Here is a 14,716-nt window from a genome sequence, read left to right on the forward strand (position 1 = left end):
AATGAGTTTTACTATTTTATGTTTTACAGTCATTAACAGTTAATTTATCAAGTAGTCAATTATATAATGGTTTGACGAACAGAGATACCCCCTTCGCCTTAGTTTTAGTAATATAAAATATCTGAAAATCAATTAGAGAACACACACACACACACATATATATATATGAGTTACTTGTTGTTGACCATCAAAATATATTTTAACACATTGTTGTCGGGCGCTTTGCATCGGTGTGTTATGGCGAATATTTGGAAAAAAATCCTTCCGAATTTTGTCATTACGCAAAACGTTGAAAATTACTTTGAATTCTTTTATGAAACTGATTCTGATCCTTATAAATGATAGGCACTTTTCGTACAAATGAATATAGAATACACAGTTGACAGTTCAAAAATATTTTCGTCAAAATTACGGTCCAAACTTCCAATCCATTACAAAAGACTGATCTATATGACAGTTATAAGGCCTATCTGGACCTACGGAATTGAGCTTTGGGGGTTTTCCTCCCGAATCCAACCCTTACAGTCCAAAATCATTCGTAAAATCCTTAATGCTCCTTACTTTGTCACAAATCAAGTCATCCATCAAGACCTCAATGTTCCATATGTTGCCGATTTAGTCAGAACCAGATACCAATCCTTCCATAATAAACTTCCCAACCACCCAAACCAACTCGTTTCTAACCTGGCTTCTCCTTCACTATCTAATAATCCTCCTAGGCGTCTGAAAAGAAGATGGCCTCGAGATCTTCTCCTTTAGAAATGTTTTTGGAGTTCTATCAAAGGGTAGATTCTCCACATGTTTGTATCATGTCATAATATAACTTACAGGAAATTTACTTGATGTGTATATATGTATAAAGTTGTAAATAACAATAAATAAATTATTAAAAAAAAAAAAAGTTTTCTCCAGAACTTTCCTGTTTGCTTTCTTCGTCACTCTATCTCATTTTGTCAGTATTTAGAGTATTTATATGTAAAAATAACTGTATCACTTGTACAGGAAAAACAAGTGTTCGATAACAAATTCGAATTGAGATAATTATAAAAAATACAAAATATTACGGAAAAACTTATAGGCAAGTGGACCTATTGGTCCTTTTGGCCCTAAAACAACCAAATGGAATGACTCTTTAATTTATCTTATTCCTCTATGTCGAACCTCTTTGATTTTCTAATGAAATTCAAAAGGGACTCCCAATCTATAAAGAAGCCTCTTTTACTGTAATTCCATCAGAGCCTAAAAGCCTGTATCTTAGTGACTTAACAGGTTTCATCATGGACTACCCCATATATCTTAAGACGTCTTTCAAGTCTGCAGTGACCTGTAAGAACTCCTATTAATAATCGGAGTTATTTTCTGTTAAGGTCTAGCAGCTCCTTAGTTTAAGAAGTAGAGGGTTTAGTTATTAAAATTTTGTCCTGTCTCAGCCCAATACAGTCCCTCCACTCATTACCTACTTTCTTCCATGTCCAGTCAAGAACTACTTTTATCTGATGCCTTTTAGAAATACCTAGGAATGGTTCTAGCTCTATAGCCTCGATTCTACCAAGCTGATCAACTTTTTTATTACCTGTGATTCCTTTGAGGGATGACACTTAGGCAGGTATGAGGTATCATCTCACAATGGACTTGCATCTGTCTAACTATTTTATGTTCAACAGTTCTCACAAGTATGCCCAACCCTTACCAGGGTAATTAGCCTTTCTAGGCCCCGCCTAGTTTCCTAAAATTATCTGATTGGTCTAAACCCCTTCTCCTATTTCATTGTTCTTCCTACCCCCTCTTCTCAAGTGTACATATATATTTTCTAGTACTGGATACCTTACAGTCAGAGAGAGATATTTTTAATCACTAAACTATTTTGTGCCTGTAATCTGTAAGAATAAAGTCATTTTAGTCTTCATTGATGTTCAAGTTCTGTAGAACTCGCGTTCTACTACCTGTCCATAAAAAACGTATTACTACGTGCCTGGATAACCTATTTTACGGGTTCCAACTACAATGTGTTAATTTCATATATCAATCATAATGAGTAATTTGTATACATTAAAAATGTATGAATGTAAGTAATTTGTTAATTGTATTTTGTGTAACCATGTCGTAGATTCCTCAAACAATTCTTTATGTTTGTTTATATCCATATTTATGTACATCATATCAGAGTTTCATAGTGTTGAAAAAAAAAATGTAATAAATTTGGTTAGCAGTTTATTCAACAAATATCAACTCTTTATAAAAACAAAAGAATTTTGTTCAGATTTTCGTATCCAATACCTTCTAATACTGAAATATACATTATATATTATTTAATTTTTAATGCAAAAGTTGATATAAAAGTTTATCTCGAAAGGATACTTAAAAAAACAATACCAAAACTAGCTAAAACAAATATTTCTAAATTTTAAAATTTTTCGGTATTATTTAATTAGTTCCTCAAAGCTGTTGAATTTTACCTTACGACAACCTCCTGCTTTAGTAAGATTAGGTAAGATATATTTCAGATGTAACAATTAATTTTGAATTTAAATTGAAGGATTCCAAGCTCTGTATCAAGGACAGTTTAAAATTCTACGGCTCACGGAACTTTGACACAATCTTCATCTGTTCTCCTTTTTACCTTCAATCTGCTGGCAGTCGCCTTATAATGAAATTTAAATCTGCACCTAGGTAATTATAAGCAATATATAATTGAAAATGTTTAACAGTGTTTAAAAATAGTATATTGGCAGATCTCCGGGAGGCAAGTTTAGCTGCTTCGTCAAATCCATCGGAAGGGAAATTCCAAGGGAAACCTGTGACTGCGGCAATTTTAAAGAAAACAGGAGGGTAGAAATGCTTGTAAGTGTTGTAAACTTATTTTGAAACAAAAAATATTTTTTATAAGTCAAACGTTTTGTCAAATCAACTAGAAATCAACATCTTGTGGATTTATCTTTACAAATATAACGCTTCCACGAAGAAGAATGTTATGAATTACTTCTAGCTAATTAAACTAGCTATACATACAAACAGCTACTACTGTTTATATTTCTATCTAAGGTATTCTATTCTATAGGTATACATATAAATAGCTATATATACATATAAACTAGCTATATATACATATAAACTAATATCTATATAATAATAGCTATATATACATATTGTTAAAGCCACCTCAAATCGACTGTCTTTTTGTTGAAAGGCTTTAAAATGAGCAAAAAAACAAACTGGTTCGGATTAAACATATATTTGGCTAATTTAAACATTTTAAAAACTAACATAAAAAAAAATATACAAGTAAAAATAAAAAGGCCTTTTAGATAAAAATAAAATAGTTCGACAAATTATGAAAAGAACAATAAAACTAATGTACACAAAAAAATAAATAAATAAATACTGCACGACGAAAGGTTGCTCCACTCCGATAGGTCAGAGGAAGAGCGCCGCCGGTCTGCCTCATCCAACAGTCGTATTGTATTAGGCGACCCGACAAAATAACGCAGACAGGGCTGGTTACACATGTTCCTGGGGTTCAGGGGTTTGCCACTAATTACTTAATTAATTGGAACTCATATTAAAATCGAAACACAGAAGTGGTCTGGTTCCGAACTGTTATGACGACGAGTACACTTAAAAAATATCAAATAAAATAACATCAACCAAACGCAGACAGGGCTGCTAATGGCGGTAACACGGCCACTAATTAGCCGGAACTGCTCTAAAAAACTAAGATGGTCGGTCCGTTGCTAGGTGACGCCATAGCAACAATCATCAGCCCCTAGCAACTGTCTCTATTACTCATTATTACACAGAAATATAATATCACATTTTTCTTTTTAAATAACTAAATCCAATTAAAATAAAAAAAATAAAAATAAATATAACAAAATTAAATACTAATAAAACTCAAATACTATTTACAAGGTAATTATATATTATGGCGTTAACACAAATAAAATAGCTATGATTTTAGCACAGACAGACATTTGTAGGTCTAATAATTCCTGATACATTTTGAATATATGTTTTGATTAAAACAATGTATCTTGGGAACTACTATTAAATGTCAACAACTTTATTAGGGCTCCTATTTTAGCAAATTCACTTCATTTTAAATTGTGTTCCTATTAGGTTTTTTTTAAGCGTTGTATGAAGTGTTAACAATATAGAGCTCCGAATGAAAAATAAATTTAACGTTTTGAAACACCAATCAATTTTTATTCCATCTGGATATTGCAGATAGACTCATAAATTTTGACTAGTTACTTTATAATTTTTCACTAAAGTAATATAAAATTGGGGTTATATAACCGTTTTTTTTCCCTCAGGCTCTTGGGCGAGGTGAATCGAAATCGCTCTCAGCGAACAAACACTACCCAGTCTTTAAAACATTTATATTTATTCTTTTCATTTAGTCTATCTTATGTTGAAATATTCAAAGCCATTTTTATCCTCAATCTTTATCGGTTAATTCAATTCGTAGAGCTAGTTATAAAATCGACCATGTATCCATTAAATATTATCTTTTATGATTTCATATTCTATCAATATACATATAAATAGATGTTGGAAGATGAAGGAGCAGGTATCAAAGAGTTCTCGTTCATGGTGAGGATCGTGAACATTCGCCAAGAAAGGGGTGTACACTTCTGCGGAGGATCCATTATAAGTTCCAGGTTCGTCCTCACCGCAGCGCACTGCCTTCAGTTTCTGGATGTCGAATTCACTGGTATTCTGGTTGGGGCGGAAAACATGAGGTCAACCCGTTAGTATTCTTTATAAAATATCAATTATTGATAGAAAATAACTCAAGACCTCATATTTGCGTAAAGGTAAGAAGTAATTTCTTTTAATCATTTTAGAGGAATGACAATATTTTTGGTAAATTTTCTCTAGGATAAAAATTCGTTAAAATCTAGACATTGAAGAATCAAATCGAAAGGGTACTATAATTGATGGAGCTGGAAAAGAAAATACTTTGCTTTTAGATTACTAAAATTACCCCAATACCACACAAACTTCATCGATGCCAAGCGAATTTTCAGGACTGTTTGTTTCACTGGAAAAAAAATCCAACAATCCCGAAAATATCCTGATCATGATCTTCTCATTTACCAGATCCTTCAAAAACTTCCTGATGAAGCTATAATATACCTTACTTACCTTTGCAACTACATCCTTCGCACAACCCGCTTTCCTACAATATGAAACACTCTGTAATTATTCTTTTCTTTAAATTAGGTAAACCTCTAAATAATACATCCTACTGACCTATAATTATTAGTTTGAATTTCGCTAAGGGCACTCTACAATTAGATAAACCTCCCAATAATACTTCATCCTATTGACCTATAATTATTAGTATGTATTTCGTTATGGGCACTCTACAGTTTAACAAGGTCTTCACGTAGATGATTATATCCTATGCACTCGAAAGCAAACAATATTGCACTGGCACCTTTCAGGTCGTTACTCAGGTTTTCAACCGGGTATGGCACGACGCCTTGATTATGAAACTCAAAATCCATTTACCCCGATCCAGATACATTGTCCTTAAATGTTACCTATCAAACCGTTCCTTCCAAGTCCACTGAAGCCTAGAATTATTAATTATTTTCCACTTGAGGCCATTGCTCCCCAAGGCAATAGCCCCACTCTAGGCCCCTTTCTCTATATCCTCTTCAGCACTGATATTCCTACAAACCCCAATAACTTCCTAGCAACCTTCGCTGAAGACAACACCATTTTTTCCTTTTAGTCAGATCAAGAATCGGTACCTCTTAACTTTTAAATATATCTTTCACTTATTGAGCAATTGTGTAACAACTGGTGCATTTAAGGGAAGGAATCATAATGCAAGTATGCAACTTTCACTCTCCGTCGCAGATCCTGTCCACCAATCCATTTTAACTCGATAGTACTTCCCTTCACTGACACAGTCCGGTATCATGGCTTTCTCTAGACAGGAGGCCAATATAGAATCCTTATATCAGACCTAAATGACTAGATCTTAACGGACGTTTTGGAAAATTATGAAATAAAATGAAATAGCCTTTTATTTATGTAATAAATTAAAACCATACAAAATACAATATAAACATTTAAAGAAGATGGGGGGAAATGTATATATATATAAGTTGACAAAACATTAACGTCTATCAGTTTTCTTTTCATCTTTCTGTATCATTTTCTGCATAGACCTTCCCTTTCGGGAGTAATAGTCAGCACTTCCCGGGGTGACCAGCCCTATTGGGGAGCGAGTTCTTTCCATTTCTCCTTCCAAACATCTCTGTCCCTAGCAGCTCTCCACTAGAGGGGTCCTGCCATCCCCTTGAACATATCGCTTTATCTTTTCTTTTGACGTCCTCTTCTTCTTTGAAGGTCGTATGGAGTCCATTCCGTGGCAATTTTTGACCATCTGCCATCTTCGCACCGTAGGAGATACCCTGCCCATTTCCATTCACTCAATCTTGTCATCATGTTGTGTGTCAGTGAGTCCTGTTTCGAATAATTATATAGACTACTAAACAGAAATTCTCATCATTCAACTGAAAATAATCTAATAATCTACAAAATAATACTGAAACTAATCTGGGCATACGGAATTGAACTGTGGGAGGGAGGGGGTCAGCCAAATTATTGAATATCTGTCCTTTTAATCTAAAGTCCGTCGAGTAGTACTTAGATAACCTATAACCTTAGACTATGACCTCAACGATAATTCCCTCTCCTAGCCTAATAAAGGAAAAATGCAGTTTATGGTAATACAAATAAATAGAACATATTTATTTGAGGTCGCGTACATCGGCAAAAAGGAGGCCTCTGTTGAGACAGACTAAAGACGTACTACTTGAGCACTGCATCCCCTGAGCAGTGGAAAATGTGAAGAGGGGACCGGATTTGCGTTGAAAGGGCGTAATGAAGTTCTTTGGATCTCAATATATAATAAGTAAGGATAGTGTTAGGGTTGGTTGGGATGTCTGCTGTATAGATTGTGTAGAGGATGGGACCGAGGATACTACCCACACCAGCGGACTGAAAGAAGAGAGATGAATAGGAACCATTGTGGTTTACTGAATCGCAGTGGTTGTATAATCAATCTGAAAGAAAGGAATAAGTAGTGAGAAGGTATGTAGGAGGTAGGAATTGACGAAGTTTGACAAACAGTCTTGGGTGCCAGACTTGATCAAAATCCTGTTGTGCATAGAAATAGACTCCCGTCCAGAACATTCCTGGGATGTGGGATAAATAACTCTGGGATAAATAACTCAAGGAAATCGGAGCTTTTTTGATAGAGATTTAGGCTCCTAAGTAGGATTTGTGGACGACATAATAGAATAAGTATAGGAGATGGAAATACGTGATAGGGTGTTACAACGGGAGTTTTATATTTGGCATCCTCACCGTTGGCGTTTAACATTATTATGCTCCACCAACAATAAGCGCGGTCCGAGTTTTTGGAATAAGAAATCAAGGAGGTTATAAGAAAAGTTATTACCAGGAGGACAGTATAGAACTAAAAATATTACATGGAAAGGGCAAGTTGAGATTATTACCGAGGTTGATTGGGTTGCTTCAGTTCGATTGGAAGGAATAATGGAATGGGATCCGGTTCCGCGTGCAAGAACCAACATGGAATGTGTTGGGTATGATCAATAAGTGATGTAGTCACGTATTCAACGGTTTGTCCGTTGTGTGGAGTGAAATGAGTTTCTGTCAGTAGGACAATGTCGATGTTTTTATCATGAAGGAATAAGTGGAGTTCTTCAGGGTGACTTAGTTGGCCATTCCATAATACGGCAGCTTGGGGCTTTGAGCTCATCATGGGAAATTAAGGCAGATTTCGGATAGGACTCTTATTGGAAGGTTCATAAGGGGTTTAATGGTCTCTTGAAGATCTCTTATTTTAAAGTAAAATAGAAGCTGAATATGTGAAGCGTTTTTCAACGGATAAGAGAGTTCAGGCTAAAAATATCACGGGCAAAATCTAAACTGGGCCAAACAGATAACATTTTTTGGGACGTAAATTTTCAAAGGAGTAAGATCCGATGCTTATAAAGTAGTTGCTTTACATTGGATGACAATGCCAAATGATGTAAAAGGGATCAGACGACTTTTAGCCCCACTAAGGCCTTTAAACTCACATTGTCAACTCCTTTTAATAGCCTTTAAAAAAAAAAAAAGAAGTAGAAAACTGATTGTGACACCAGTCATGAAACTGGCTTAGAGCTCTTGCAGATGGAGCCGATCCATCTGTTACGGGTACCTGTGAGTCCACCCTGGGAGCAGTTTTTTGTTAGGAAGGCGCAGGTGGTGAACGCCTTCTAGTAGGGGTATTCATGATGTTGTGATAAATGTTATATGTTTTACCATGTTAAATGTTATTTCGTTTTACCACGCCAAAAGAAGGCAATTTTTTTCGATTTAACACGAGTTTTTCCATTTAACATAGATCATGAATACCCCTAGTATACGCTTGTACGTTCCTCACTGAAGCAGCGACCCGTGAGAGGGAGATTATGAGGATATACTATCTAGGAATTTTTTTCCAACGCGAGATCCTTGTTTATGAGTTCCTTAATTTCCCGACAAAACTGCTTGCAGGGTGTACTCAAGCCTTCCGTGACAGGCGCATGGACCGGTTGCCTCTGCGAGTGCTGTTTATATATATATATATATATATAGTTTCAATTTCATTGTATATACGAGACTACTTCGCACTCTGGAAGTGGCAAACTCCGTACTTTAAACTCCATTACATATCTGGGAAATAAATTCGATATCCACATGTTGGGTCATTGCTACATGAAAACCTAACGAGTCCGTCACAGATCAAACCGGCTAAAGCACCTTTTATTCGCTTGTCACCAATCTCAGAGAAGGGACACAGCACCGTCTACAACGTTTCCAAGAGACTGTGTTACGGAAGATTGTGTGGCCAAGATCGCTGAAGAAGATGGAGACAGACCAACTGCACGAGCTCTTCAAACTACGCACATAAATACTGCAACAGTGTACTTACAGTCAGTCACATATCTGAGGAATGTCATTTCTATTGTATGAACTTAGGTAGATTGGGAGTGGGACCGAGTGTTTCAGATGCCCTGAATGATAACCAAAAAAACATAGAAATAGTTTTAATTTTTTAAAAAAGGAATAATCTTTTGAATAAGGTCTAAACCCAAAAGTTTGTCATATGTACTAAAAAAAACTAAAATAATTAATTATTCAAACTTATTTAGCAATTAAATTATTTCAAATCTTGAAATAGAATTATAAAGTGAGAAGCGTGGGCGTTGATGACCTTAAGGTTTTACGCCCAAAAGCCCCAATCAACAACAACAACTACGCACATAAATTTTTTCAACTCTCTACAGCAACAAATAAATCCAAGGACTCTTACACCGGCGCCCCATCCAGTGCGTTGGAAACAAATCAGCAGCCAATAAAAATTCAGAAACGACGTGCCAGGACACGTATTTAGGGATTATGTTTTTAGGTTTAGTTTAAATTTCAGATCTAATGTTTGCCCTGCACATTATAGAATTCAAAGAATCCCCACTACCAAAAAAAAAAAAAAACATACCCAAAAACTCGGCAACTTCGTGTGGAAATCGAAATATATATTGAAGCTAAAAACATTAAATTTCACGTATGCGGGTTATGAAAAAAGATTCATTGTATATATTAATAAAATAAATAATATAGAAACTGCTGTTACACTGTGTACAGTGAACAATAACATATTAATCTTATATTAAGTTCCACACATTCTTCTATATTTCCTATTAGTGTTCTCTCGATAGACTGTCGTTCCTGTCAATTTTATATATTCATAAATTTAGTATACAAAGTAATATATCATAATATATTATAAGGTGAAGAAACAAATGGTACACGATTACATCGTGCATCGCAATTCTTCAGTCACCCAGACTACAACAGCATCACTTCCTGGAATGACATTGGTCTCATCCAAAGCGCTACCACGTTCAGTGAGAAGGTTGGACCGGTCTGTCTGCCTTTCAACAGACCAGCTCTACCGGCCGTTGGAGAAACCCTCACAGCTATGGGTTAGTAATGTGTGTGGTGTATGTTTTTTTTTTTTTTTACGAGGGTCAGTCGAAATCTTCAAAAGACACAGATACCAGGCCCGTACCTATTCTTAGGGGATTCTCACCCACTAAAACCACCGCTCTACACCAGTTTCTCACCCTCCACGGGACCGCCGTTAGGCATTACATCATGGGGGTGATTGGCTGAGTGCCGCCTCATTGTTTTAGGCTATCTTCTGGTTCGCCTATATCTCTCCTCATTCCTTAACTTCCGCATCACCTGTGCAGCAAATCGTTGGCCTGCCATCCTATACTGAAAACAAAAATAATACACTCCAAAGGACTCCTTAGAATGTAGATGTTCTACAGTAAAAGGAGAAAGTTCATTGTTTATAAATAAGCCATTAAAATTGTGTAGGGGTTTTGGAAAAAAAAAAAGACAGAGGGAGTCTTAGGATTACGATCAATAATACCTGTACTCTGAATATAGAGGGAGTTATATTCTAGTTTACGAGGAGTTACCGTCGCTGGGAACCTTAATTGTTAAACATGAACAGTACGCTTTTTCTTCGGTACTTATATGCTTTCTACAGTGACTACGTTGTGTTCCCTGATTGTAATCACCCGGAATGGCCCCTCAAAGCGCAGGGATTCTTTGTTCCCTATTCTTGACCCTAACCTCCGATATACAACCGTTCCGATTTTAATATCTCCCGAGATCCAAATATTGTCGCGCCACTCGCTGCTGTTTCTCCCGTTCGATCCGCCCCTTCCGCTTCCATTGTCTCCATAAAATTGGTGTGGATGGAGGAGTAGTTGTTCGCGGCCACTGCCCTTATCATCGCCTCGTCTGGCTCCAACCCTTTGTCCGCATGGTAAACCCTCAGGTGGTCACGATATATAAAATAATGTAATACAATATGTGCAGTATATGCATGCTCTACACCGAGACATCACCATCATTCTTAGTTACCATGGATGTGATGGTGGATGATTCCATGGGAGTATAGAACTATCCCTTATGCCATTTTTGTCACGTCCTTGATATCAACACTGAGTTCCTCCATGAAGTTCCTTATTGTGCTTGGTGTTGTTCCATGAGCTCCGAGCTCGAAGGCACTCACGTTGAAGGTTCTTTCTCCAAAGCTCTCATGGAACGCTTCTTTAAGGAATGGGATACATTTTTAATAGATTTCCTTATTTTATCTATCTACTCTATTTGCATGGTCAAGGTCAGTACTTTCGTTATTATATTCTAGGATGGGACCGTACTTCTTTACCTACTTCAGAAGTCCTCTTGAAGGTGATACTACCAGTAGTCTCTATTAATCGGTGTGTAGCTGCCTACAACAATACGGAATCGAGCGGTAAGCAGGTCTGCACGTTTGCCCCAGGAGAGGTTACTTGCCAGGTATATTATAGTTTTTTTTTAAATAGACTAAATAAGAAAAAAATTACTTTTAATGGTTTAACTAACTAATAGATGGACACCGGAGGCCCTCTCATTGTCATCGACTCAAAAACAGCTCGTGTGTTCCAAGCTGGAATTGTCCCCTTAGATGGACACTGCGGTGGCGACGAACTAGCAGTCAGCACGAAGATCGCTTCGTACTTGGACTGGATAAAAGAGACTACTAAAGGTATTTTTCTATTATATTTAGATAACCAGTTGGAATGTGCTTAAAATTCTAGACACGAGGCCGAAAAAGCTAAGTAGGTAGAGGCGAGAGTCGTTGAGGACCTGGTACGGAGTGTTGTGGGGTCGGTTTCCATTTTTGTTATTCCACATTTACTGAGAGAATACTCGTTATAGGGCTTAATCAGTCCTCAATGGAGGACTTGAGCCATAAATTCCTTTTAGGGTCAAGTAGAGATACAAATTACTTCTGATGTAGGGATGCATTTACTTTCAATTTGTTTTTTGTTTTTACATTGTTTCTAATCACAATCAGAAAATGAGCTGTACTATTCAGGCATGGCATGGGTTGGCATAAGGGAGACAGCACCCAGAAGTGCATCCTCCTAACTTCAAGTAAATTATCTGATCAGACTAGGATGTAGGGACCTAGGAGGGAATCCATCTCGTCTTCAGCCTACGCTGAGTTACGTCTGGGATGTCATTTGTCACTATCTGTCGTACAAATCTATTAAAATATCCATGTCGTGTGTCGTGAAACCGATTAAAAGTCGTAGGAATGTAGTTCGTTACAGTCAGAATGCCTAGGTTGGTGTGAATAGTCTAGTTTGAAAAGCAGTTTGTATTTTTTAATCTCGTGTTTTTAGCCGGTCCATAAATTGGCAGGTATAAGTCTATATGGGCTTTAGTAAGTAATTGCATACGTTAAGTTCCTGTCTGAGTTGTCTGAGTAGAATGCCTGTGTTGTATGGAATATAATTTTTCAGTTGCAAATTTGTCGTTTTAAGTTTCGTCTTAACGTGTCGGCCCCATAACGCAAAGTTATAGTGTTTATTTGTGGTACTGAGTGATTGTCTATGTAAACTGAAAGGAATGTTTTGTGTCGTTGAATACTTATACGTTAAGCTTGTGATTGTTTTTCTCAATTTTCCATTGTATACACCAGGTCTGGTTGTGTTCCATACTACCATGTAGGGTTAGTGTGGCCTGTAAATGGTGTGTGTTTCTTGTGATGATAGCAGTGTAGTGGGCAAGTTGCAGTTAGTATGTTGTCGTCTGTCGTATTATTTTTCATAGCTCCTTCTTTGTAGCCAACTAAGAAACGCAAAACTGTTTCACCTGACCGTAGCTTGGAACGAGAAACATAAAAAAAAAGGAAAAGGGGGGCAGAATTAAAACGCACGCTTACTAGAATAATAATAACTTTATTTTCTCCGTAATTCTCCTTGTATCCATTATCACTGTTTATTTACATGGGACTTAGATTCAAAGAAGTATACAGCCATGGCCAACCCTGATCCTCTCCTACCAGTTTATGAACAGTCCTCATAAACTCAAAAAGATTATACAAAATAAAGGCACACTTATGTACAAGAATAAAATGAAATAATAATTTTTAAAAAAAGTAACTGGAACATACACTTTGCGCGACTTAAAACGAACACCGCCATTGTAACGTCTCTGAAACTAATAGCACACCAATAAATAAATAAAATATCTTTTAATAAATAATTCAAAACACTATTCAAATTATAGTCTCAAAACTTTTATTTCTTATTACACGTCCAACGTTTCGGCTAATTCGGCCATCTTCAGGGACAATCTATTCAATTTACTATGAAACATATAATTTAACCACTCCAAAAACTCCGAATTGGCCGAAACGTTGGACGTGTAATAAGAAATAAAAGTTTTGAGACTATAATTTGGATAGTGTTTTGAATTATTTATTAAAAAATTGCCAGTCTCAATAAAGAAATTTAAAGATTATAAATAAATAAAATATCTTTCATTCCTGTTTTTCTAGCTTAAATTTTTTTTTTTTTTTTTCATACCCTCTTACCATGTTATTGAATATCTGGTACATACATATAGGAGGTATGCTATATGTATATCTGGGTGTTAATGATACCTTGGATTGCCTTTTGGCATTATAAGGTTAGGTGAGGGGTCCATTGAAGGTTGTTACTTGGTTGTCTGACGCTAGTGGATTATTGGAACGGAGAGGGGCCGTTCCGCTGGGGGAATAGTAAAAATTTAGACCTCAGACTTGAAGAGTCTAAGGCCTTCCCTCGTCGAGGACGTCGATTAAGGGAACCGTGTAAGCTTAAAACAACAATGTCTGCTACATATTTAAATCCTATGAACTATATAAAACGAGATTATGCACATTGCACATTACAAAAACACTCCTATTATACTTAAAAATAAATGGAAAGAAAGAAAACTGCCGCATTAGTATAGGTGAGTAAATTCCAAATTTCAGTGGTCGTCTAGCTTAGGTCAAGTTTCCTGTTCTATATGAACCATTCTCCATTTTTTGGATTCTTTTACACTCTCTATTGTGACTATATTATGCTCTCTTATTGTAATCACCCTGATAGGGGACCATTCAGTTTAGCCTCTTACCCCTGTTTAAATTTACTCTACGGTAAACGACCGTGTTTGCCGATTTTCTTCTCGTTCTGTCTCACCACGTGTTCGCCTTTTCCTTTGTGATTCTTTCCCGCATCTTGTCCCACGTTTTTCTTAGTGTGATACCATTCGACGATTTATTCTCCATTGATTCCTGTATTTCTATAATCACGCTTTCACCCTCAAGTCCGAATAAAATTTCGAATGGCGAGAACCCCGTTATCGTATGAACGGGGTGGTTGTAGGCGGCTATAGCTCATCCGACTCCAAGCCCTTATCCAGCTGGTACATTTTCAAGTGATCACTTAACGTACCTTGGAGCCTCTCTATTCCCCCTCCTCTGCTTTTAGGGGTGTTTAGATGTCACATTACAATGCCAATGCCTTCATTTCTAGAGGTCGTATCACCGTAAACCACTTATAGCCTCTTCAGGTAAAGATGTCGACTTGCCATTCTACGAGCGGTGTGTTCGCGGTGGATGTAGGTCATATTTGGTCCTGAAGTAGGTCGTACGTCGCAGATATAGAGCTACGAACGAAAATGCGGTGTACTCCTATTTGTTCCAATCTCCATAGTCGTTTGATCTTTTCCCAAACCACTCCGTTCCCACCATATAGATTGTATG

General features: G+C 36.6%; 2 protein-coding genes across 2 annotated transcripts in view; both read left to right on the forward strand.

Moving 5' to 3' along the window:
* The first annotated feature begins 1,591 nt into the window (after window positions 1-1,591).
* LOC106689949 (venom serine protease 34-like) lies at window positions 1,592-4,755 on the forward strand. The gene is made up of 4 exons (XM_067049110.1): window positions 1,592-1,606; window positions 2,537-2,670; window positions 2,733-2,841; window positions 4,549-4,755. The coding sequence occupies exons 1-4, from the start codon at window positions 1,592-1,594 to the stop codon at window positions 4,753-4,755; spliced, it is 465 nt and encodes a 154-aa protein (XP_066905211.1).
* Window positions 4,756-6,463: 1,708 nt separating this feature from the next.
* Window positions 6,464-14,716, forward strand: part of LOC136796176 (venom serine protease-like) — a 9,604-nt gene continuing 1,351 nt past the window's right edge. Inside the window, exons 1-4 of the mRNA XM_067049111.1 lie at window positions 6,464-6,476; window positions 9,864-10,058; window positions 11,300-11,451; window positions 11,524-11,680. Of these exons, the coding sequence (XP_066905212.1) occupies window positions 6,464-6,476; window positions 9,864-10,058; window positions 11,300-11,451; window positions 11,524-11,680 (517 nt within the window). The remainder of the gene's footprint in view (window positions 6,477-9,863; window positions 10,059-11,299; window positions 11,452-11,523; window positions 11,681-14,716) is intronic.

This window comes from Halyomorpha halys, unplaced genomic scaffold, assembly GCF_000696795.3.
Source record: "Halyomorpha halys isolate HHAL.00 unplaced genomic scaffold, Hhal_1.1 Scaffold1531.1, whole genome shotgun sequence".
NCBI lineage: Eukaryota > Metazoa > Arthropoda > Insecta > Hemiptera > Pentatomidae > Halyomorpha > Halyomorpha halys.

What these genes read in the sequence shown, in the direction of transcription:
- LOC106689949 (XM_067049110.1), top strand. An exon ending in AAATTTAAATCTGCACCTAG is followed by an intron (nt 2,671 to 2,732) that starts GTAATTATAAGC and finishes GTATATTGGCAG; the next exon opens with ATCTCCGGGAGGCAAGTTTA. An exon ending in ACAGGAGGGTAGAAATGCTT is followed by an intron (nt 2,842 to 4,548) that starts GTAAGTGTTGTA and finishes ACATATAAATAG; the next exon opens with ATGTTGGAAGATGAAGGAGC.